Source organism: Oncorhynchus tshawytscha, linkage group LG15 (assembly GCF_018296145.1).
Source record: "Oncorhynchus tshawytscha isolate Ot180627B linkage group LG15, Otsh_v2.0, whole genome shotgun sequence".
Classification (NCBI taxonomy): Eukaryota; Metazoa; Chordata; class Actinopteri; order Salmoniformes; family Salmonidae; genus Oncorhynchus; species Oncorhynchus tshawytscha.
The window spans coordinates 20,365,760-20,391,978 of NC_056443.1; the positions used below are offsets into that span (position 1 = coordinate 20,365,760).

The 26,219-nt window shown below is 42.8% G+C and overlaps 1 protein-coding gene across 1 annotated transcript in view; it reads left to right on the top strand.

The window, feature by feature from the left end:
* The first annotated feature begins 8,619 nt into the window (after nucleotides 1–8,619).
* Nucleotides 8,620–26,219, top strand: part of chrnb1 (cholinergic receptor, nicotinic, beta 1 (muscle)) — a 28,630-nt gene continuing 11,030 nt past the window's right edge. Inside the window, exons 1-8 of the mRNA XM_042298272.1 lie at nucleotides 8,620–8,848; nucleotides 11,861–11,994; nucleotides 12,786–12,830; nucleotides 13,405–13,514; nucleotides 14,806–14,914; nucleotides 16,722–16,866; nucleotides 17,125–17,313; nucleotides 24,169–24,392. Coding sequence (XP_042154206.1) covers nucleotides 8,788–8,848; nucleotides 11,861–11,994; nucleotides 12,786–12,830; nucleotides 13,405–13,514; nucleotides 14,806–14,914; nucleotides 16,722–16,866; nucleotides 17,125–17,313; nucleotides 24,169–24,392 — 1,017 coding nt within the window. The 5' untranslated portion in view covers nucleotides 8,620–8,787. The remainder of the gene's footprint in view (nucleotides 8,849–11,860; nucleotides 11,995–12,785; nucleotides 12,831–13,404; nucleotides 13,515–14,805; nucleotides 14,915–16,721; nucleotides 16,867–17,124; nucleotides 17,314–24,168; nucleotides 24,393–26,219) is intronic.

Below are 26,219 nucleotides of genomic sequence, written 5' to 3' on the forward strand. Positions count from 1 at the left end.
GTGTACAAAACATTAAGAACACCTGCCTAATATTGAGTTGAACCCCCCGTCCCCGTCCCCGTCCTCAGAACAGCCTGTATTCATCGGGGAATGGACTCTACAAAGTGTTGAAGCTGTTCCACAGGGCTGCTGGCCCATGTTGATTCCAATGCTCCCCACAGTTGTGCCACGTAGGCTGGATGTCCTTTGGCTGGTGGACCATTCTTGATACATCATTTGGATACATTGGATTTTTTCTAAACATTTGGATTCATAGTGCTCAGACATGTCCAGTACACATGATATATATTATTTTCAGTCACAACTACTACAGATTATATTCACACCCCCCCCCTCTCTCAGCCCATCCCACCCATCTCCATAGACCATCCTCTCTTGATTTCTTTGTGTCATATATATGTCTTACATAGATTCTGAACCTTTGTAATCCCATATTATCAACAGATTGTGATTCAAAAATGAACATTTTAGCTACGAGTATTATTATGGTGTTGATTGATTGACTATGGCTTTCCAGAACGCCCAACAGTGCTATTTGTAAGGTTCATTCTGGAACACTGACTTTTTACCCACTCCTGAACCGGTGACCAGAATCAAGCTACATAGGGGCAATACCAGAATAAGTGATCTAATGATTCTGTGTCTTCGCAGCAAAATATGCTCCGCTGAAATGGGTGTTTGCCCTGTATACTGTACACAACATTCTGTTTGTGGCAGGAATTTACCATCATTTTAATTGAAAAACATATTTTTGAATCAAGCGTCGTTTTGTGTGTCAGTTTATAAACCACGTGCCATGGAATCGGGGCATCGAAAATCTATTCCAAACTATTTTGCAACCTGTATAGCGCCTCCATTCATCTTTTTCCTAGATACTTTATCTGTCCATCCCATGTTTTACCTGACCACATACAGTACCAGTCAAACGTTTAGTGTCCAAAGCTGTCCTCAAGGCAAAAGATGGCTACTTTGAAGAATCTCAAATATAAAATACATTTTTGATTTCTTTAACACTTTTTGGGTTACTACATGATTCCATATGTGTTATTTCATAGTTTTGATGTCTTCACTCTTATTCTACAACGTAGAAAATAGTAAAAAATAAAGAAAAACCCTTGAATGAGTAGGGGTGTCCAAACTTTTGACTGGTACTGTACATTGGATCAGAAAGATAAAGAGCTGGATTTACAGCTGCTAAACTCCCCATAAATTGCTCCAGGATTTCACGTGCAAAACAGCCTCCCTTTAGAACGTGTATGACATGACATTAATACATTCATTCTGACCGTGTAAGTGGGAGAGAGCTGGTGGACGCTTGTGCATGCTTAAGTATGTGTGTGTAAGGCCGTTCGAATATGTGTGTGTGTTGTGACAGATATGGTTATTAAACAAGGTTAAGCGTTAGAGGTTCTGTGCAGGACTACACTTCACACGCTCCGTTTGCCCTTGGTTCCCAGGGGGACTTCTCTCCCTCCCCTCCGTCTCTCCCGCCTTCTCATCCTCCATTTCTCCCCAAGTCAGAGAAAGAGAGAACTGCAGTTTAGGTCTTCCGGAGGACTCGGGGGAGAGGGATGGAGAGAGAAAGACAGAGAGAGGGAGAGGGAGAGAGGCTTCCTGTATTGATCCGTCTCCCGAACACAACTTCCCTTCATCCTGAAGGCAGTGCGCACGCATCTCCTCTGCATCCCATCTGTCTGTCTGTGTCCATCTCTGTGTACGGCCTGTCTACAGTACATGTATTTTAAGTGTGGAAATGTGTCTGTTCACTCCGTGTGCGCTCCTGACAGCATAAGGGTGTGTGAATGAGGAGAGGAATACGTGGAGAAGCCAAATCAATGAGCGCTACTAGTCCTCGGGCGGAAAGCAGTGAACTACATTAACGAACTTCATTGTTTAACGACTTAGCAAATATAAAGCTGAAATGTGTTGTTTGTCAGATCTTTTTATTTTTCTAATGTTTTGTTTGTGAGTGAGTGGGGTTGCCGTCACATGTCTGTGTGTGCTCCTTTGGGGTGTAGTCTTTCTCCCCACATCTGCAATGCAGTAGAAAATAGACACAAAAAAAACAGAGAGAGATGAACCAGCCGCCTCGTTCTCAGATATATATATATTCATTTTTTAAAACCCTGACCCAACTCAACACTGAGTTTAATGCTAAAATACCACTGGCCCGTAGCTATCTCCAATCCCCCATCCTATTAGACCTTGGAGTAACGCTGCATTTTAAAAGGTATAGTGCTCTCCTGAAGCACATCTGCAATGCACACACAGCACTTCTGCATGGAGTCGGGCTGGGCTGGTGCAGATGTAAATTGCAGAGGTCACCTTTAAAATAAGAGCTAAGCTGGGGAGCTGCCCAGAGGTACTGTATACCAGACCTGGGTTCAAATACTATTTGAAATCATTTCAAATACTTTATCATGGCTTGATTGAGCTTGCCCGGCATAATGGAACCAATAGAATACTGGTATGAGTGCAAACCCCTCCCAGTGGGCACTTCATGAAGACTAGGGCAAACAAACACTCAAACTGTTTGAAAGATTTAGAATAGAATTTGAGCCCAGGCCTACTATAGTATGACTGTACACAGTGGCTTCGCATAGTGATTGTACGTTGACTATGCTAAAGGGAAGATGTACTACTGTTTTAAAAAGTGGGATCTTGTTGGTGAAGACAGCGATTGATTGATTGTCATCGGTGGGGGTATTGTTGTTGGGGATATTGTGATATTGTGACTGTTGTACAAAATGTTCTTTTTAGTGACTGTATGTCTCTATTCAACCTGTTTATTTTCTAATCAGACTCTGACATGCGCCACCCACCCAACATTGAACATCAACCCGACAATGCAAACTAAAAGACAAACAGAAAAGTAAAATATTATTGAGTGACAGAGTGCAAAGGAGGAAGGATATTCACCTTTTGGCTACAATCAAACTGGATGACCTCTGACCTATGAACCTTGAAAGGAATCTAACTAGCTCTCCAGCAGCATGTACACTGCTCGCTCACCGTCTCTCTCTCTCTCTCACACACACACACACACACACACACACACACACACACACACACACACACACACACACAGTATAACCCACGTGTGTGATTTTGCAATCAATCAAAGTGGTCTGCTTTGTACATTGGAGCCCCTAGAGTTTTGTATTGCATGGATGATCCAAGTTATTGTGATGATGATAATAATGAAGTCTTCCCAAAAAGGATTTTAAGAAAATCTCCATATAACTTTTTTTCTCGTCTTCCAATGCAAAAACAGTGCATCAGTCTTCCAGCTGACTAAAAAGCCACAATGACACTATTTTTGTAACAAAACAATGAGACTATAAATAAACATGGACGACAGGAAAAAAGAAGGGAATGGGAGGTGGGACAATAAAGTTCTATCTATCCAAGGTTGATTTGAGCACTATAGCCTACAGCAGCAGAGAGGGTCACAGACAGACCGTACTACAAGCATGCATGCGTCCAACATTTACTGGAAACATCAAAAAAGAAAGTCAAGGAGTCCTCTATTTACTCTCCCCTTCCCTTTCCCCATAAACACCTCCTTGAACCCTTGTCTTCTCTGCATTTGCAATATGATCTGTATTCATTTCTATAATAACTTACACAATGTCAAGGGAGGCATATTATTGGATATAATTGAATAAAAACTAATATATTTGTATGATTGTAAAAAAAAAAAAAAACTGGTCTCCTGGATTTGCTTTAAATTGTGTTTTGTGCTTTCTTTCATACTTGTTACAACTACGTAAATAACCAAGGCTATATCCTGTTTGACAAATAACTCATGTCTGGTCATTCACTTGTGCATATGACTACGTAAATAAGATATCATTGATGACTACTTAATTAAGATATCATTGCTGAGCATATCTGATAGATGAACAATCTGATTCCCATATCTCCTCGCCATCAGATGCAACCCAGTATTAGGCCACTTGATATTCTTCAAGAGATAAGAAAGACGGGTGTGAAAAGATGGTACAAATGAATCCCCTTCTTTGAGTTAGTACCAAAAAGGAAGCTTTATAAACTGACTTTTGACTAGCGTGGGTGTTGAGTTGACACCAGTTGCAGAGTTGTTAATAGTTAGCTTCTATGGTAATTAAATTGGCGGGGCTCCAGATGCTACTGACAGTGCATCATAAAATACCGGGACATCACGACGGGTGCTCGTGAAGTGCGGATCGGTGGCGGCATATGCTGTGGGTGCCTTCGGGGCTTTGTCTCTGCATTATGCCGCGTCCGGTGCGACCGCAGCCGGCCAAAATTGACCCAGCACAGCGGGCTTTATTTCAAAGAGAAGCATGATCCGTCAATATTTTCAGATGTGCCAATGACTCTCTGTGATGACAGCCCATCCATCTACTTATGCAATTGCATCTTTATCCTGACAGTGACAGGCAGCTAATGCGCGTTGCCTAACTGTAGGCTATTTGAGTCACCCATTCTCTGCCTTTCACCTCAGAAGTCCTCTGTTGAGTTCAACTGTAACACCAGTGTTACACTAGTGTATACACCCTTATGTTATATTAGTGAAATTGTGTTTCCATAGCTAGGGCTGACAGTAAACACTCGCGAAGAGCAGAGTCAACAACCTCTGCAGAATCAAAACGGCTGCTTGTGAGGTGTACATTTCACAGTTAGTGAAAAGTACCAGTGGTCTGGCTTTGGCCCAAGTGAGAGCAGGTCTCCCGGAGCCATGGCCCAGTGAGACACAGGTGCGTGCTTGAGTAGATGGAAAAAGACAAGTCTGAGCCTTTTGGGGAAAACACTGGCGTAAATCTTGTATGGAAATGCGCCATTAAGTATGCAAGAGCTTCAACAGCATAATTAATATCACTATTAAAATCTCTGTATCATATTTTAGTTTAATAGCAGAGATAAGAGTGAGTAATTCCTATGAATAACTTTCACTAATGACCTAAAAGTACATTGCATTAATAACTAGGGCTATGAGGACTACTCTTCTGGCCAAAACACTTCAGAAACCACATAGGCTAATTATGCTGGCAGTGATTCAAATACATCTTCAAATGATATTCCCCCATAAAACCCCAAACTCTCATCCCTTGTTATTTCTTTAATATTTTAATTGTAGAATTTTATGCATTCCCGACCTTGTAGCCTCGAACATAACCTTCCTCTTTAAAAAAAAAAACAGGTAAGGGATCAAATTGATAAGTAAGTTTGAATGTATCCCTTAATCAATTGAAAAAGTTTTGATATACCCTAATCTAGCACAGTCATGCCCTGAATATGGATGTGTAGGCTAAAGAAGTTTAACATTATACAGTATCAAAATCAAATCAAATTTATTTATATAGCCCTTCGTACATCAGCTGATATCTCAAAGTGCTGTACAGAAACCCAGCTTAAAACCCCAAACAGCAAGCAATGCAGGTGTAGAAGCACAGTGGCTAGGAAAAACTCCCTAGAAAGGCCAAAACCTAGGAAGAAACCTAGAGAGGAACCAGGCTATGTGGGGTGGCCAGTCCTCTTCTGGCTGTGCCGGGTGGAGATTATAACAGAACATGGCCAAGATGTTCAAATGTTCATAAATGACCAGCATGGTCGAATAATAATAAGGCAGAACAGTTGAAACTGGAGCAGCAGCACAGTCAGGTGGAAGTTGAAACTGGAGCAGCAGCATGGCCAGGTGGACTGGGGACAGCAAGGACCAGTCAAAAGTTTGGACACACCTACTCATTCAAGGGCATTTCTTTATTTTTACTATTTTCTACATTGTAGAATAATAGTGAAGACATCAAAACTATGAAATAACACATATGGAATCATGTGGTAACCAAAAAAAGTGTTTAACAAATCAAAATATATTTTCTATTTGAGATTCTTCAATGTAGACACCCTTTGCCTTGATGACATCTTTGCACACTGTTGGAATTCTCTCAACCAGCTTCATGAGGTAGTCACTTGGAAATAGAGGTCGACCGATTAAATCGGAATGGCCGATTAATTCGGGCCGATTTCAAGTTTTGATAACAATCGGAAATCGGTATTTTTGGACACCGATTTCTTTCATCTTTATTTAACTAGGCAAGTCAGTTAAGAACACATTCTTATTTTCAATGACGTCCTAGGAACGGTGGGTTAACTGCCTCGTTCAGGGGCAGAACGACAGATTTTCACCTTGTCAGCTCGGGGGAACCAATCTTGCAACCTCTCGTTGCACTCCACAAGGAGACTGCCTGTTACACAAATGCACTAAGCCAAGGTGAGTTGCTAGCTAGCATTAAACTTATCTTATAAAAAACAATCAATCAATCATAATCACTAGTTAACTACACATGGTTGATGATATTACTAGTTTATCTAGCGTGTCCTGCGTTGCATATAATCTGACTGAGCATACAAGCGTCTGACTGAGCGGTGGTAGGCAGCAGCAGGCTCGTAAGCATTCATTCAAACAGCCCTTTTGTGCGTTTTGCCAGCAGCTCTTCGTTGTGCGTCAAGCATTGCGCTGTTTATGACTTCAAGCCTATCAATTCCCGAGATGAGGCTGGTGTAACCGATGTGAAATGGCTAGCTAGTTAGCGGGGTGCGCGCTAATAGCGTTTCAAACGTCACTCGCTCTCAGACTTGGAGTGGTTGTTCCCCTTGCTCTGCATGGGTAACGCTGCTTCGAGGGTGGCTGTTGTCGTTGTGTTCCTGGTTCAAGCCCAGGGAGGAGCGAGGAGAGGGACGGAAGCTATACTGTTACACTGGCAATCCTAAAGTGCCTATGAGAACATCCAATAGTCAAAGGTTAATGAAATACAAATGGTATAGAGGGAAATAGTCCTATAATTCCTATAATAACTACAACTACAATACTACAACCTAAAACTTCTTACCTGGGAATATTGAAGACTCATGTTAAAAGGAACCACCGGCTTTCATATGTTCTCATGTTCTGAGCAAGGAACTTAAACGTTAGCTTTCTTACATGGCACATATTGCACTTTTACTTTCTTCTCCAACACTTTGTTTTTGCATTATTTAAACCAAATTGAACATGTTTCATTATTTTTAGGCTACATTGATTTTATTGATGTATTATATTAAGTTAAAATATGTGTTCATTCAGTATTGTTGTAATTGTCATTATTACAAATAAATTTAAAACAAATCGGCATCTGCTTTTTTTGGTCATCCAATAATCGGCATCGGCGTTGAAAAATCATAATCGGTCGACCTCTATTTGGAATGCATTTCAATTAACAGGTGTGCATTGTTAAACGCTCATTTGTGTAATTACTTTCCTTCTTAATTTATTTGAGCCAATCAGTTGTGATAAGGTAGGGCTGGTATACAGAAGATAGCCCTATTTGGTAAAAGACCAAGTCCATATTATAGCAAGAACAGCTCAAAAAAAGCAAAGAGAAACAACAGTCCACCATTAGTCCATCATTACATTAAGACAGTCAATTCAGAAAATGTCAAGAACTTTGAAAGTTCCTTCAAGTGCAGTTTCAAAAACCATCAAGCGCTATGATGAAACATGCTCTCATGAGGACCAACACAGGAAAGGAAGACCCAGAGTTACCTCAGAGGAGGCAGAGGATAAGTTCATTAGAGTTACCAGACTCAGAGACTGTAGCCCAAATAAATGCTTCACAGAGGTCATGTAACAGACACATCTCAACATCAACTGTTCAGAGGAGACTGTGTGAATCAGGCCTTCATTGTTGAATTGCTGCAAAGAAACCAATACCAAAGGACACCAATGAGAAGAAGAGACTTGCTTGGGCCAAGACACACGAGCAATAGACATTAGACCGGTGGATATCTGTCCTTTGGTCAGATGAGTCCAAATGTCAGATTTCTGGTTCCAACCGCTGTGTCTTTGTGAGACACAGAGTAGGTGAACGGATGATCTCTACATGTGTGCTTCCCACTGTGAAGCATGGAGGAGGAGGCGTGATGGTGCTTTGCTGGTGACACCGTCAGTGATTTATTTAGAATTCAAGGCACACTTAACCAGCATGGCTACCACAGCATTCTGAAGCAATACGCCATCCCATCTGGTTTGCGCTTAGTGGGACTATCATTTGTTTTTCAACAGGACAAAGACCCATCACACCTACAAGCTGTGTAAGGGCTATTTCACCAAGAAGGAGAGTGATGGATTGCTGCATCAGATGACCTCACCTCCACAATCACCCGACTTCAACCCAATTGAGATGGTTTAGGATGAGTTGGACCGCAGAGTGAAGGAAAAACAGCAAACAAATGCTCAGCATATGTGGGAACTCCTTCAAGACTGTTGGAAAAGCATTCCAGGTGAAGTTGGTTGACAGAATGCCAAGAGTATGCAAAGCTGTCATCAAGGCAAAGGGTGGCTACTTTGAAGAATCTCATTGAACACTTTTTTTGTTACTACATGATTCCATGTGTTATTTCATAGTTTTGATGTCTTCACTATTATTCTACAATGTAGAACATAGTAAAAATAAAGAAAAACACTTGAATGAGGTGTGTCCAAACGTTTGACTGGTACTTTATATGAGAATCTGAATCAAATCCGCGCGTCTCCAGTGCAAGTCGTCTACGGTCTCTCCCCGTGGACACAGTGCCCCCGCTCACGTGGAGGTAATTTGAGCAGACAGCAGTTAACTCGAGCTGCCTGACTGACAGACAGCAACACTCTGGATTTACACGGAGACCGAGGAACTACACCGCACAAACTGTATAATAACTGATAATTGTCGTGTAAAAGAGTATAAATACTCACTGTTTTGAAGGCCTGTCGGTTTGTGGGTCGACATGAGGGCCCTGGACTTGCTCCTGCTGTTATGTTGCTTGTGTGGCCTATACGCGGTGGGAGGTAAGTGGGACTTCAGAAACAGAGTTGTGGCGGTATGGTAACTCACGGTCGATGTAGTTTGAAAATAACTACTTATTTCAATTGTTGTCAAGTGTTGATGGTCCGGCTATTTTTATGCGCGTTCCCCTAAAACATGCACTTTACTATGCAGTTTTGCGCAACTCAAGCAGTGAGTGAACCATAAAATCAGTCTGACGTGATGACATCATACAGATATGATTTAAATTACAAGATTATTACAAGATATATCAATAGGAGAAGTACTTGGAGCAAAAAAAAACAGACCAACTGCATTATTTAGGCCTCGGCTACTGCCTGCATATGAGTCACAACCTATTTCCAATGTGAAATCCTGACAGGGAATCCTGTCTTCAGAAACTCCCCAGGAGAAACCACACCAGATCATATCAGTATGGTTGAGTTTTATAATTAGGAGAGGTCCATAATGGTGGTTTAAAAAAAAAAAAAGTAATTTCTTTCTTCTATTTCTTCTGGGGTTTTTTACCACCCAGCTGTCTGTATTTCGTTTGAGGGGAGGTGTGTGCGTGGCATCTGGCATCTATACAGAAGGACTCATTACTGCCTCTACTCTCAGCTATCTATCCTATCTATCTATCTATCATTTCTGTACAGTTAAAAGGCCACTGAATAACAAGTGACTGTGGCCTTTGTCATGAGCTCACATAGAAATCTGGTGTATACTTTTATTCCAAATAAGTTCTACTCACACATCCTACCTGATTTCGAGGCCTACGTGGTGTAGCCTAAATGGGAGAGGTAAAGGCACTAAATGCTTAACTGTCTGAGTCCCTCCCAACTCCCCATCGGTCTGTCCCTTCCTGTGCTTGGCTAATGGAGGTGCCTGGTTGTGTGATGGCTGTAATTTGTCCCTGTCAGAGGCGGACCTGCTGGGCAACTGGTTCGTAGGGCCACATGATGAATGCTGCTGCCTCCAAAGCTGGCCATTTTATAAATGCTGTGAAACCTTCAGAGGAAGAGGGGAAAACAGTAGTTATGCATGGAAGTGCTACCCTGCGGCAATATTGGACAGTTTGGCGGGGCTAAGGGTTAGACGCTTACAAGGCCACCGGGCTGGTTATACAGCGGCTTGCACTCTCTCCAGACCTGGGTTCAATTCAGATTTGAAATCTTTTCAAACACTTCAGCTGCACTTGATTGAGCTTGTCTGTTGCAATGGCAAGGATTTCAAATATTATTTGTATGTCTCTTTTTTGGTAGACAAAAAATGTATAAGAATATTTCAGAGGAGTGAGGTGCAGAAGGTTAAGGATGCACTGTTCCACAACATGCTTTATGCCAGGAGTGGCTGTTCCTGACGAGCCACCAAAGTATAGGCTTATATTCCAGCACAATCAATTAACCAATCCAGATACAATTGAAGTCTGACGTTTACATACACCTTAGCCAAATACATTTAAACTCAGTTTTTCACAATTCCTGACATTTAATCCTAGTAAAAAGTTAGGATGACCACTTTATTTTAAGAATGTGAAAAGTCAGAATAATAGTAGAGTATGATTTATTTCGGCTTTTATTCCTTTCATCACATTCCCAGTGGGTCAGAAGTTTACATACACGCAATTAGTATTTGGAAGCATTGCCTTTAAATTGTTTAATTTGGGTCAAATGGTTCGGGTAGCCTTCCACAAGCTTCCCACAATAAGTTGGGTGAATTTTGGCCCATTCTTCCTGACAGAGCTGGTGTAACTGAGTCAGTTTTGTAGGCCTCCTTGCTCGCACACACTTTTTCAGTTCTGCCCACAACCTTTCTATAGGATTGAGATCAGGGCTTTGTGATGGTCACTCCAATACCTTTTAACTTTGTTGTCCTTAAGCCATTTTACACAACTTTGGAAGTATGTTTGGGGTCATTGTCCATTTGGAAGACCCATTTGCGACCAAGCTTTAACTTCCTGACTGATGTCTTGATGTTGCTTCAATATATCCACATACTTTTCCTCCCTCATGATGCTATCTATTTTGTGAAGTGCACCAGTCCCTCCTGTAGCAAAGCATCCCCACATGATGCTTCCAGCCCCGTGTTTCACAGTTGGGATGGTGTTCTTCGGCTTGCAAGCCTCCCCCTTTTTCCTCCAAACATAACGATGGTCATTATGGCCAAACAGTTCTATTTTTGTTTCATCAGACCAGAGCACATTTCTCCAAAAAGTAAGATATTTGTCCCCATGTGCAGTTGCTATCCGTAATCCGGTTTTGGAGCAGTGGCTTCTTCCTTGCTGAGCAGCCTTTCAGGTTATGTCGATATTGGACTCGTTTTACTGTGGATAAAGAAACTTTTGTACCTGTTTCCTCCAGCATCTTCACAAGGTCCTTTGCTGTTGTTCTGGGATTGATTTCTACTTTTTGAACCAAAGTACGTTTCTCTAGGAGACAGAATGCGTCTCCATGCTGAGCGGTATGACGGCTGCGTGGTCCCATGGTGTTTTTACTTGCGTACTATTGTTGTACAGATGAACCTGGTACCTTCAGGCATTTGTAAATTGCTCCCAAGGATGAACCAGACTTGTGAAGTTCTACAATTTTTTTCTGAGGTCTTAGCTGATTTCCCCATGATGTCAAGCAAAGAGGCACTGAGTTTGAAGGTAGGCCTTGAAATACACCTCCACCTGACTCAAATGATGTCAATTAGCCTATCAGAAGTTTCTAAAGCCATGACATCATTTTCTGGAATTTTCCAAGCTATTTAAAGGCACAGTCAATTTGGTGTATGTAAACTTCTGACCCACTGGAATTGTGATGGTGAAATAATCTGTCTGGAAACAATTTTTGGAAAAATGACTTGTGTCATGCACAAAGTAATGTAACGACTTGCCAAAACTGTAGTTTGTTAACAAGAAATTTGTGGAGTGGTTGAAAAAGAGTTTTAATGACTCCAACCTAAGTGTATGTAAACTTCCGTCTTCAACTGTATACTATATTATTGCATTTTATGTCATTCTATGGTCCCATCCTCCCTCCCTCCCCCTTCAGGTGCGTCGGAGGGGGAGAAGCAGCTGATGAAAGCCCTGTTCAAGAACTACAACCTGAAGGTTCGCCCTACGGCCTCACCTGGCGCCAAGGTGGTGGTCCGGATTGGCATGATCCTCTCCTCCTTCGTCAGCCTGGTAAGGGGTGCCGCAACACACACACACGCACTCACACACAAACAACTAACCACTACGTTACTGGCAACATTCCATCAACATACCAGTGAACATGACACATCCAAAGTGTTACAGGAAGTGAATGAGTAAGTGATAGCCCTATGTAGAGATCAGGTGATAGAGGGAGAGTTACATGGTTCACCCCTCCTTCCCACCCCCACCCCTCTTCTTCTCTCCTCTCTCTGCTAGGTCAGGACAGCTGTCTAGCTAGATCCCCTCTCTCCCCCTCTCATCTCCTTTCCTCTCTCTGCGAGGTCAGGACAGCTGTCTAGCTAGACCCCTCCCTCTCCCCCTCTCATCTCCTTTCCTCTCTCTGCTAGGTCAGGACAGCTGTCTAGCTAGCTGACATTCCTCTGCAGGTTTTAAATAGCAGCGCCTGGCCGGTCGGTTCTCTGTGCTCAGTGCAACTATGTGCCCCTGGTCAGAGACAATCACTCCAACCCCATTCACTGCTGCTTTTCACCACAGATCTAAAATCAGATTACCCAACCGGCATTCTAATCATAATCATTAGGGAGATAAAAAAAAATATCTGACCTTGAATCTGTAGTTAGGTGACTTCTACGTACTGTACCACCCCAACAACTCACCCCTTTTATCCCCTTTTATCCCCACTGTACCCCTGTTTCCAAACATTACCCCTCTCTGGTTTCAGGTATAGAGAGAGAAGGAGTGCAGACATCCACACTGTCTTGTAGGGGAGGGCCTTCCCATAATGCACCACAACCTTACTGTGTGCTCTTTCTCCCTAGAACATGAAAGCAGAAGAGATGAGCACAATTGTTATCATGAACCTGGTAAGTGTGTGTACAAACTGTGCTCTCTCTCTCTCTCTCTCGCTCTCTCTCTCTCTTTCTCTCTTTCTTTAATGTTACTATTCACTCTACCTTGACCCAGGCTCCAATTCAATAACTTTATTTGCATGTAAAACATTTCTCCGTGCATCAGCAGGGCTTTATAAAGCTAAAATGTCAACACACACAACACCGCAATACAAATCATGCACCCAGTGAGAACACTTGAAATAATAATACACAGTTTATGCAAAATGAAAAACTTATGCAAATGTTATTGATATTATTCATGGCCAAATGCACCGCAATATTGTGCTCCCTATAGTTAATGACACTAGCTGGAAAATGTGAAATAAATTGATCAAATGATGAAGTGGTTAGATTTGAAATCAGAAAGTCATCTCTTCCGTCTCTCTCTGTTTCTCCCGCTTACATTTTTCCCTCCTTTTTTCTGTCCTGTCTTTCTCGGGATATTTCCATCTGTTTTAAATCATTGAAACTTACACCCAACATGAACAATTCCTCTGTCTGTCTGTCTGTCTCACACACACACACACACACATCGCTGTGATATCAGGAGTGGACAGACCACCGTCTCTCCTGGAAACCTAAAGACAATGACGGGATCGAGGTGATGCGACTTCCTGCTGGGAAGGTCTGGCTGCCTGACATCGTCCTCATCAACAAGTAAGAACCTGTTATTCCTCCAGTGTAGCTCAGTTGGTAGAGCATTGCACTAGCAACAGCAGGGACATGGGTTTGATTCCCGCTGGGGCCACCCATACAAAAGCCACTTTGGGATAAAAGCATATTTGAAATGGTATATATTGTTATCCGGGTGTCCATTTTTAAATTCAGGAAGTATACTGACATTCCAATTCCAAAATGAATAACATAATGTTAGTGGTCTCAGTCATTTAGATACTAAAAAGCTAAGGGTTGGGTCCAAAAGCTTTTTTGAGAATATTGGCTATTTTGATGGCTTCTGCTCCTGGCCATTATCATTCAACACCATGTCTTTTAAGTTAACTGCAATAGTTTTGGCAGAACCTGGATGGGTCAGTCAGGACAGCGTACACACACACACACACTCGCTCAGTGAGTGTGGAGGCTCCCATTAACTGTGCTGTAAATATCCCCTCTGCTCCATTCATTCATCACTGCTTTATAGGCAATTAGGCAGCGCGGCTCCCCAATAACAGAGCCAGTGGCACCGCACCGCTCAGACAACGCTCCAGCTGGGAACCTACTCACACAGAACCACAGAGGAGTGGGGAGTGGAGCTGGACGCACATGCAAGCACACACACACACTCTCCAACACTCTTAGAAAAAAAGGTGCGATCTACGTAGAACCTAAAAACGTTCTTCGGCTGTCCCCATAGCAGAGCCCTTTTTGGTTCCAGGTAGAACCTTTTTGGTACCAGGTAGAACTCCTTTGGGTTCCACGTAGAACCCTTTCCACAGAGGGTTCTACCTGGAACCAAAAAGGGTTGTAACTAAAACCAAAAAGGGTTCTGCTATGGGGACAGCTAAAGAACCCTTTTGGAACCCTTTTTTACAAGAGTTTAGCTCCACCTGTTTGTGTGTGTGTGCGTGCAAGTGTGTGCACTCGTCTGTGTGTGTGTGTGAGAGAGAGGGTGCTCAATGTTTCTCATATTACCTCTGAAAACAGGGAGAGGGTTTTAGAGGGGCCCTAGCCATAAGGACGAGCTTTCAATAGCATATTGCCAAGCCTATAAAACCATGCCGTGTAGACTGCAGTACTGCGTGCTCAATCTGCCGGTCTAATTGTGGTGATGTCTCTGTTGTATCTTGGCATTATGAGTTTAATTGGAACTGCAAGCTTATTTCTTACAGCCCTTTAGACAGGATACTTAATCTACAGTGAGAATGGTATTTTTCTGTCTCTCTCTTTGTCTCTTTTTCTGTCGCTCTCTCTGCACCTCCCCCCACCCCCCCGCCCTCTCTCTCTGCAGTAATGATGGTGTGTTTGATGTGGCCCTCCATGTTGCTGTCCAGGCCTATAGTAGTGGGAGGGTGACCTGGTCTCCCCCTGCCCTCTTCTGTAGTTCCTGTGGGGTCAAGGTGACACACATGCACACACATGGACGTACACACACACACCGAATGCAGGTGCGCACACATTCATACATGGATGCGAAGACACACACACACACCAGTGTTTCCTTAAAGATGTGTAGCAGGCCTCCCGAGTGGCACAGCGGTCTAAGGCGCTGCAGTGCTAGCTGTGCCACTAGAGATCCTGGTTCGAGTCCAGGCTCTGTCGCAGCCGGCCGCAACCGGGAGACCCATGGGGCGGCGCACAATTGGCCCAGCGTCGTCCGGGTTAGTGGAGGGTTTGGCCGGCAGCGATGTCCTTGTCTCATCGCACACTAGCGACTCCTGTGGCGGGCTGGGCGTAATACACCTGACACGGTCGCCAGGTGTACGGTGTTTCCTCCAACGCATTGGTGCAGCTGGCTTCCGGGTTAAGCGGGCATTGTGTCAAGAAGCACCTTTGCCCCCCAGATGCAGCAACAAGACTGTAACTACCAAATTGGATATCATGAAATTGGGGAGAAAAAGGGGTAAAAATTGTGTAGCAGTAGGTGCCCCCGCCATTATTATGTAGAAGGACTGAGAAACTCCTTTCTGGTGACTTTTTAAAAGGACATCATACTCCATTTAAAATATGATTTTCACCTCCAGAAATGATTAATTGTAACATATTGGACCATGCAGGGTCCATATTATCAGGTATAAGCATTATCACAGCCCAACTGATGTAGCATAGTGGCTATAAATGAATTGGCTGAAGCATGGGGTTGCCCATCTGCATCCTTTAACTAGTTAGCATCCTATTGATTCATTTCATGTCCCAAATAACTTGCATGAGCACAGTGAATATAATATAGGTCTACCTGTTAGGGTAACTTGGGGTAACCCCCGCCTGGGTAAAACATGCCTGTACTTCTCACAGAAACCACTTGTCACCCCCCCCCAACACTTTCCCTGCTTGCCACTACTCTTGCCCAACAACAAACATATTCTGTCTCATCACAATTTAAGTCACTCCAGAAAAATGATCTTGAGGTAGGGTGGCGTTTTACCCCAAGTTACCCTACAATTGACCCGTGTTGTACTATATTATACTCTTCCATGTGCAATTGCATAGCAGTAAGGTGCTTAACTATGCCGCTGTTTAAAATGGTGCAATTCGTGCATATTTAGGAGTTGAGAAATTAATAAAGTTGGAATGGAAAGCTGGGATCCCCTCCCTATGGCACTTGAATGCACCTGGAGAGGAATATTTCTGCTGCGTAGAACAACCAACAACGTGCCAACTACAGTAGGTAAATAGATCTGTTCTGAGGTTGTCTGATTTTTCTATTCATTACTTGTTTTGTTTGCAGAGGAAAAGTAAATATGGAGAGTTCTAGCATCTTCAAAGTGCACCTCGGCAGAAAGCGTTTCTTCTTTCATGTTCCATATTTTGGGGTCGTTGTCGGCAATGATTTTTGACGTGGCGCGGCACCACAGCTAAGTGACTGCAGCGGAAACACTGACACACACACACACACTGAATGCAGGTGCGCACACATTCATGCGCGCAGACACACATGCATATAAACACACACGCTTGTTGCGGTTACTTTTACCCTCTCTGTGTGTCTGTTCTCTCTTTTTGTCATCACACGGTCATGGCTAGAAGGGATCCTTTTGTCAAACTAACCCCAACCTAATTCTCCTAACCTGCTATGTAAATGATCCTAACCTGCTGCATAAGTTATCCTAACCTGCTACCAAAAGTTACATCTGACGTTAATTTGACAAAGCTGGATCCCTTCTAGCCGTGACCCTAACATCCCCTCTTCCTGTTTCATGTGTCCAGGTGACATACTTCCCATTTGACTGGCAGAACTGCACCATGGTGTTCAAGTCTTACACCTACGACTCATCAGAGGTGGACCTGCAGCACGCTCTGGATGACCAGGGCAACGAGATCAAAGAGATCCAATACGACGGGGGCTTCAGTGGTGAGGACACGAGGGGACGCACGCTCGCACAAACGTGCAACTACTCCAGCTGCACTTAGATGGAGTTGTCCCGCTGGCACAATGGAAACAATCGAATGTGTGTGTTAAAAGAACACAAACACTATTTGAGACCAGGGCTAGAGAAGAGATTAGAACACTGATGATTAAAACAATCTTCATTGCTGTGTATGTTCACTTAAAAAAAGACTTTGTTTTGGATACGTTTTCATTATGTTACCAAACACCCACTGTCCCCAGAGAGTGGTGAATGGTACATCCGCCACCAGCCCAGCAGGAAGAATGAGATCCGTGAGGACCTGTATGAAGACATCACCTTCTACCTGATCATCGAGAGGAAGCCTCTCTACTATGTCTTCAACATCATCATCCCATGTATCCTCCTTACCTGCATAGCCATCTTCAACTTCTACCTGCCGCCCGACGCTGGTGAGATAGCACAGGTCTAGGATCAGTGTAATAATAATGGATTTATGTACCAGAGAACTCACCACACATCAGTTTAGCCTCATCGACCCTAATCATAACCCTAGCCTTGACACTCCTCTAATACTAACCTTAACTATTAGGGGTGTAATGCAAGACAGACATTAGGTGCAACTCCTTCTAATATAGCAGAGAGAAGAGTGTGTTATAGAATGAGTGAAATGAATACATTTAAGGAGTATGTGGATGTCTATGTTGATATTGCCGTGTTCATCATGATATGCATCCTAAAACAGGATTGCCGGTATTTAATAGTAGGTTGAACAGATTATATAAATACATTAGTGTTCATTTATAGAACCATATAGATCGGTAATACATGTTTTAAAAATAGCCTGCTGTTGTAGTATGGTCCAACTGAAGCTCAGTTGGTAGAGCATGGTACTTGTAGCGCCAGGGTACTGGGACCACCCATAAGTCAAATAAAACTGTCTGTTAAATCAAGTCAAAGTTTATTTGTCACGTGCGCTGAATACAACCGGTGTAGACCTTACAGTGAAATGCTTACTTACAAGCCCTAACCAACAGTGCAATTTAAGTTTAAAAAATCTCTATTGTTTTACATAATACCTATGTAAAGAAATAAAATAAAAAACGGTGAAAATAACAGTAACGAGGTTATAAACAGGTGGTACCGGTACAGAGTCATTGTGCAGGGGCACCGGTTAGTTGGGCTAATTGAGGTAATATGTACATGTACATGTAGGTATAGTTAAAGTGACTATGCATAGATGATAAACAGAGAGTAGCAGCAGTGTAAAACGGGTTGGGGGGGGAGAGACACAATGCAAATAGTCCTGGTAGCCATTAGATTACCTGTTCAGGAATCTTATGGCTTAGGGGTAAAAACTGTTGAAGCCTTTTGGTCCTAGACTTGGTGCTTTGGTACCGCTTGCCAAGTGGTAGCAGAGAGAACAGTCTATGACTGGGGTAGCTGGGGTCTTTGACAATTTTTAGGGCCTTCCTCTGACACCGCCTGGTATAGAGGTCCTGGATGGCGGGGAGCTTGGCACCAGTGATGTACTGGGCTGTACGCACTACCCTCTGTAGTGCCTTGCGGTCAGAGGCTGAACAGTTGCCGTACCAGGCAGTGATACAACCAGTCAGGATGCTCTGGATTTTGCAGCTGTAAAACCTTTTTGAGGATCTGAGGACCCATGCCAAATCTTTTCAGTTTCCTGAGGGGGAATAGATTTTGTCGTGCCCTCTTCACTACTGTCTTGGTGTGTTTGGACCATTCTAGTTTGTTGGCGATGTGGACACCAAGGAACTTGAAACTCTCAACAAGCTCCACTAAAGCCCCGTCGATGAGAATGGGGACATGCTCGGTCCTCCTTTTCCTGTAGTCCACAATCATCTCCTTTGTCTTGATCACGTTGAGGGAGAGGTTGTTATTCTGGCACCGCCCGGCCAGGCCTCTGACCACCTCCCTATAGGCTGTCTCAGTGTTCAGGCCTAACACTGTTGTCATCTGCATACTTAATGATGGTGTTGGAGTCGTGCCTGGCCATGCAGTCATGGGTGAACAGGGAGTACAGGAGGGGACTGAGCACGCACCCCTGAGGGGCTCCAGTGTTGAGGATCAGCGTGGCAGATGTGTTGCTACCTACCCTCACCACCTGGGGGCGGCCCGTCAGGAAGTCCAGGATCCAGTTGCAGAGGGAGGCGTTTAGTCCCAAGGGCACTATGGTGTTGAACGCTGAGCTGTAGTCAATAAAAAGCATTCTCACGTAGGTGTTCCCTTTGTCCAGGTGGGAAAGGGCAGTGTGGAGTGCAATACAGATTGCATCATCTGTGGATCTGTTTGAGCGGTATGCAAATTGGAGTGGGTCTAGGGTTTCTGGGATAATGGTGTTAATGTGTGCCATTACCAGCCTTTCAAAGCACTTCATGGCTACAGACATGAGAGCTACGGGTCTGGCATTCTTAAGCAATAAGCTACGAGGTGATGTGGTATATGGCCAATATACCACGGCTAAGGGCTTCTCTTGCGCACAATGCGGAGTGCCTGGACACAGACTTTAGCCGTGGTACATTGGCCACATATCACAAACCCCGAGGTGCCTTATTGCTATTATAAACTGGTTACCAACATAATTAGAGCAGTAAAAATAAATGTTTTGTTATACCCATGGTATACAGTCTAATATCACGTCTTTCAGCCAATCAGCATTCAGTGCTTGAACCACCCAATTTCTAATGTATATTATGGCACAGTGGAAGACCAGGCTAACTATCACAGAGTCTCTCATTGTGCAGAAATGGTGTGTTTTTCCTATGACCTTCATCTTCCTACACACACACAACCTCTCATGGGTGACCACGAGCACAGAATGTTCCTTCAGGCTCCAAGACACACGCAAGCACACACACACTTCAACACTAAAAAAGCTCGTTACAACCCACCTACCTGTGAACATGTTTCTCTTTATGGACCCAAGGCTTCTGTAGGAGGGGTTGGAGAGAGAGGGTTGGAGGGGGTTCTTTGGCCACACTGTGATAGCACTGTAGCGTAGCAGCACAACACACAGACAGTACAAGGATACGTGTAAGCACGGGTCCCTGTGGCTCTGTATGTAAAGACAGTCTCTTTCTCTCTGTCTCTGTTCAGCTCTCTATAGAGGGCCTGTTTTTATTTTATCTCTAGATGGTTAAATTGGTGAGAAGTATATGCGACTTAAAACGCAGCTGTAATTCTCTTTCTCAAATGGCACTGACAATGTGGGTCGGTCTCTCTGTAAAAGTTGCTGACCACATACCAATTCACTGATTTGACAGTCAGACTATCACTTAAATGGCAGCCAACCGTTGCCGGTGTTGATATCTTATGACGGGTCGTGATTCCTTGAAGTTAACAGAAAAAGGGTTATGGTTCCTGCTCTGTGATGGCAGCCTCCCGAAATCAACACCCGTCATTCCAAAATATACAGTTGAAATTGGAAATTTACGTACACCTTAGCCAAATACATTTAAACTCAGTTTTTCACAATTCCTGACATTTAATCCTAGTAAAAATTCCCTGTCGTAGGTCAGTTAGGATCACCACTTTATTTTTAAAATGTGAAATTCATTTCAGCTTTTATTTCTTTCATCACATTCCCAGTGGGTCAGAAGTTTACATACACTCAATTAGTATTTGGTAGCATTGCCTTTAAATTGTTTAACTTGGTAAAACGATTTGGGTAGCCTTCTACAAGCTTTCCACAATAAGTTGGGTGAATTTTGGCCCATTCCTCCTGACAGAGCTGGTGTAACTGAGTCAGATTTGTAGGCCTCCTTGCTCACACACACTTTTTCAGTTCTGCCCACACATTTTCTATAGGATTGAGGTCAGAGCTTTGTGATGGCCACTCCAATAACTTGACTTTGTTGTCCTTAAGCCATTTTGCCACAACTTTGGAAGTAAGGTCCTTTGCTGTTCTGGGATTGATTTGCACTTTTTGCACCAAAGTACGTTCATCTCTAGGAGACAGAACGCGTCTCTTTCCTGAGTGGTATGATGGCTGCGTGGTCCCATGGTGTTTATACTTGCGTACTGTTGTTTGTACAGATGAACGTGGTACCTTCAGGCGTTTGGAAATTGCTCCCAAGGATCAACCAGACTTGTGGAGGTCTACAATTTTTTTCTGAGGTCTTGGCTGATTTCTATTGATTTTCCCATGATGTCAAGCAAAGAGTCACTGAGTTTGAAGGTAGGCCTTGAAATACATCCACAGGTACACCTCCAATTGACTCAAATGATGTCAATTAACCTACCAGAAACTTCTTGAGCAATGACATTTTCTGGAATTTTCCAAGCTGTTTAACCTCCAAGCTGTTTAACGCTAGCGTCCCACCTCGAAAACAGACAGTGAAATTGCATGGCACCAAATTCAAAACAACAGAAATCCCATAATTAAAATTCCTCAAACATACAAGTATTATCCACCATTTTAAAGATAAACTTCTTGTAAATCCAACCAGTGTCCGATTTCAAAACGGATTTACTGCGAAAGCACACCCAAACGATTATGTTGGGTCCCTACCTAATCACAGAAAAACACAGCCATCCAGCCAAAGAGAGGAGTCACAAAAAGCAGAAATAGAGATTAAATTCATCACTAACCTTTGATGATCTTCATCAGATGGCACTCATAGGACTTCATGTTACAAAATGCATGTATGTTTTGTTCGATAAAGTTCATATTTATATCCAAAAATCTCAGTTTACATTGGCGCGTTATGGTCCGAAATGCATTCTCAAACAAACATCCGGTGAAAGTCCAGAGAGCCACATCAAATAACAGAAATACTCATCATAAACATTGATAAACGATACAAGTGTTAAGCATGTAATTATAGATAAACTTCTCCTTAATGCAACCGCTGAGTCAGATTTTTAAAAATGCTTTACGGCAAAAGCACACTTTGTGATTATGTTAGGATAGCTCCTAGCTACAGAAACCCATACAGCCATTTTCCAAACAAGGAGAGGTGTCACAAAAGTCACAGATAGCATTCAAATTAATCACTTAACTTTGATCATCTGGTGGCACTCCCAGGTCTCCATGTTAGACAATAAATGTTTGTTTTGTTCGATAATGTCCCTCTTTATGAGCAAAAACCTCCTATTTGTTCGCTTTTTGTCCAGTAATCCGGCGTGCACTAATTCCAGATGAAAGGTTTTTAAAAAGTACAATAAAAGTTAGTAGAAACATGCCAAACTATGTTTAAAATCAATCCTCCGGTTGTTTTTGTCATAAATAATAAATATTTCAACTGGACAAAAGCTTCGTCAATAGGAAAGGAGAAACAAGAAAGGTGCGTTCACGATCAGGGCGCATAGCTGATGAATGGAGATTTCCACTGGTCACTGATTGAAAGTGCTGTATCTCCCTAATTTTTCAGAGTAAAAGCCTGAAACAATGCCTAAAGACTGGTCACATGTTGAGGAAGCCATAGAGCTCGTGAACTGCCATATCAGTTCTGTTATACTCACAGACATTATTTTAGTGTTTCTATCCAAATCTTCTGGGACGAGTTGCAGTCAGTTTAATTTGGGCACGCTTTTCATCAAAAATTCCAAATGCTGCCCCCTACCCTAGTGAAGTTAAAGGCACAGTCAACTTAGTGTATGTAAACTTCTGACCCACTGGAATTGTGATACAGTGAAATAATCTGTCTGTAAACAATTGTTAGAAAAATTACTTGTGTTACGCACAAGGTAGAGGTCCTAACTGACTTCCCAAAACTATAGTTTGTTAACAAGAAATTTGCTTGTCTAAATTAGTTTTAATGACTCCAACCTAAGTGTATGTAAACTTCCGACTTCAACTGTAGATATAAGCCTTCTACAAGTTCTCATCTAACCAATCATGTGTAGGTTATTAAGTTTCCGTGTGGCTTTTGAATGGTGTCAGTTTAAACGTTTGCCCCCTGTTCTATCGATTTCAGCGTGATATCCATGGAAGGGATTCATAAAAAAAGGATTGCGTTACACTTATGGTGTTGGCGACCCACTTGAATCAAAATGCAACACTTCAAAATGGAGCTAGCCGTCTTCCACAAAGTGTCCTCTAACCAGTGATGTACCCATTATTCCCAGATTCCGTGTGGGTTTTTGAGCTGTGTTACTTTTATCAGGATGTGGAACTTACTCTCCCCTCTTGCGTTATTGATTTCAACGTGATAATCAATGAGTGATTGACAAAACAGTGTTGCACTTCTCTTTCTGTTTTGGTGACCCCAGTATCAGTATGCTACGTTCCATAATGTAGCTGAATGGACTGTGTTCTGCAGGTAGTCCTCTAACAACTGATGTAAAAATATATCCAGTTTCCATGTGAGTTTCTTTAGTTGGTTTCAATCGATGAGTGATTTATTGCCACTTGTCAAAGCAACAGGGTTTTTGGTGCGTGTGCACTTTACAAGGTGCTCGGTAATTTGATAAGTAATTTGATTACTATTGTTGCACATGTGTGTGTAGATTGTACATTTTATGTTGAGATTTTCAATATATCACAAACTGTTTCTGAATATTGGCTATTGATTTTTGACACTTTAAAACTGTGTTTTGACATTGGGCTTTTTATCAATATGTCTTGTCAACAGGAAGCGGTGACAGCAACAGTTTTCCACATACATTTTAGGAATATAAATGGAACTTTCAACATAAAATTTCAAAATGGTATTGTGCTTAATCAGGTTAAAACCGCTGAATGAATCCAAAAATGTGCTGCAATTGATTGATTTTGATGATATGCCTATTTTAGGGCTCCCTGCCTCCCCAGAAGGGGAATGTTAGATGAAATCCCCCCCATTACAAGTCATTAGCTGATGGATTACATAATGGGCCAGCTACTGTTAACACACAGAATCAATCCCCTTTGTCTTCTCCCTTCCTCTCACTAACTACACACACGCACGTTCGTTTGCACACACAAGCTCAGTAGGCCAGACTAAGGACATGTTACAAATTATTTAAAGGGGGATAATTCCTCTGTTAATAACCTATTAGGCTTTATATATCCGCTGTGCACCGCATTAACCTGACCACGGGAGGACTCGCGCTGTGTGTCCTCTGTGTTGGTAGCAACTGGGGACGGGAGGAGGGTGGAGGAGATGGGGTGTGTGTGGGGGAAAGAAAGTGTGTGTGTGTATCCATATCTAAATCGTATAATATCAATTCTGTATGTCAGTGTGTGTATATATAGATCTCTCGCTCGTGTGTGTGTGTCATCTCTAACCTATGTGTAAAATATTTGTTCTGTATGTTGTTCATCTATTCATCTCTCTGTGTGTCCTCCTTTCTCTCTCCAGGTGAGAAGATGGGTCTGTCCATCAATGTTCTGCTCACCCTGACTGTGTTCCTGCTGCTGCTGGCTGACAAGGTCCCCGAGACCTCCCTGGGTGTCCCCATCATTGTCAACTACCTCATGTTCACCATGATCCTGGTCACCGTCTCAGTCATCCTCAGTGTGGTGGTCCTCAACCTGCACCACCGGTCCCCCTCCACACACCACATGCCCATGTGGGTCCGCAAGGTGAGATTGGGCATCCCTGTTGTAGGACCCCCCCAAAAAAAAAATGCCTTCCTCTCTCCCTTCCTTTCCTCATAGAAACTGATACGATGAAAACGCAAAAATATTTATGATGATCGGAGGAGGAATGCAGAAGAAAACGATAGAAGAAAAAGATTTCTAAAGGGAGTCTCAGGCAGGCGGGAAGGTGTGTGTGTGTCCATACGTGCCTTTCCCTCTGTTCCTCCTCCTTTTTTCCCTCTAAAAGTGCGTGTACATCAACAACTAGAAGATATTCAACTGAGGAGTTCTCCTTCCTGAGCAGAGAGACCCATTGACAGGATCTATTCATTAGCTGGTTAGCATATCAGTGTACTCGCAGTGAATGGGGAATGCCACATAGGACAGAGTGAAATGCGATATCCAGGGTTGTGGTAAATTCCATTTAAATTCAGCCAATACAGGAAGTAAACAAAAATTCAAAATCCCCCCCAAAATATATATATATATACAGTGCCTTGTGAAAGTATTCGGCCCCCTTGAACTTTGCGACCCTTTGACACATTTCAAGCTTCAAACATAAAGATATAAAACTGTATTTTTTTTGTGAAGAATCAACAACAAGTGGGACACAATCCTGAAGTGGAACGACATTTATTGGATATTTCAAACTTTTTTAACAAATCAAAAACTGAAAAATTGGGCGTGCAAAATTATTCAGCCCCTTTAAATTAATACTTTGTAGCGCCACCTTTTGCTGGGGTATGTCTCTATCAGTTTTGCACATCGAGAGACTGAAATTTTTTCCCATTCCTCCTTGCAAAACAGCTCGAGCCCAGTGAGGTTGGATGGAGAGCATTTGTGAACAGCAGTTTTCAGTTCTTTCCACAGATTCTCGATTGGATTCAGGTCTGGACTTTGACTTGGCCATTCTAACACCTGGATATGTTTATTTTTGAACCATTCCATTATAGATTTTGCTTTATGTTTTGGATCATTGTCTTGTTGGAAGACAAATCTCCGTCCCAGTCTCAGGTCTTTTGCAGACTCCATCAGGTTTTCTTCCAGAATGGTCCTGTATTTGGCTCCATCCATCTTCCCATCAATTTTAACCATCTTCCCTGTCCCTGCTGAAGAAAAGCAGGCCCAAACCATGATGCTGCCACCACCATGTTTGACAGTGGGAATGGAGTGTTCAGGGTGATGAGCTGTGTTGCTTTTACGCCAAACATAACGTTTTGCATTGTTGCCAAAAAGTTCAATTTTGGTTTCATCTGACCAGAGCACCTTCTTCCACATGTTTGGTGTGTCTCCCAGGTGGCTTGTGGCAAACTTTAAACAACACTTTTTATGGATATCTTTAAGAAATGTCTTTCTTCTTGCCACTCTTCCATAAAGGCCAGATTTGTGCAATATACGACTGATTGTTGTCCTATGGACAGAGTCTCCCACCTCAGCTGTAGATCTCTGCAGTTCATCCAGAGTGATCATGGGCCTCTTGGCTGCATCTCTGATCAGTCTTCTCCTTGTATGAGCTGAAAGTTTAGAGGGACGGCCAGGTCTTGGTAGATTTGCAGTGGTCTGATACTCCTTCCATTTCAATATTATCGCTTGCACAGTGCTCCTTGGGATGTTTAAAGCTTGGGAAATCTTTTTGTACCCAAATCCGGCTTTAAACTTCTTCACAACAGTATCTCGGACCTGCCTGGTGTGTTCCTTGTTCTTCATGATGCTCTCTGCGCTTTTAACGGACCTCTGAGACTATCACAGTGCAGGTGCATTTATACGGAGACTTGATTACACACAGGTGGATTGTATTTATCATCATTAGTCATTTAGGTCAACATTGGA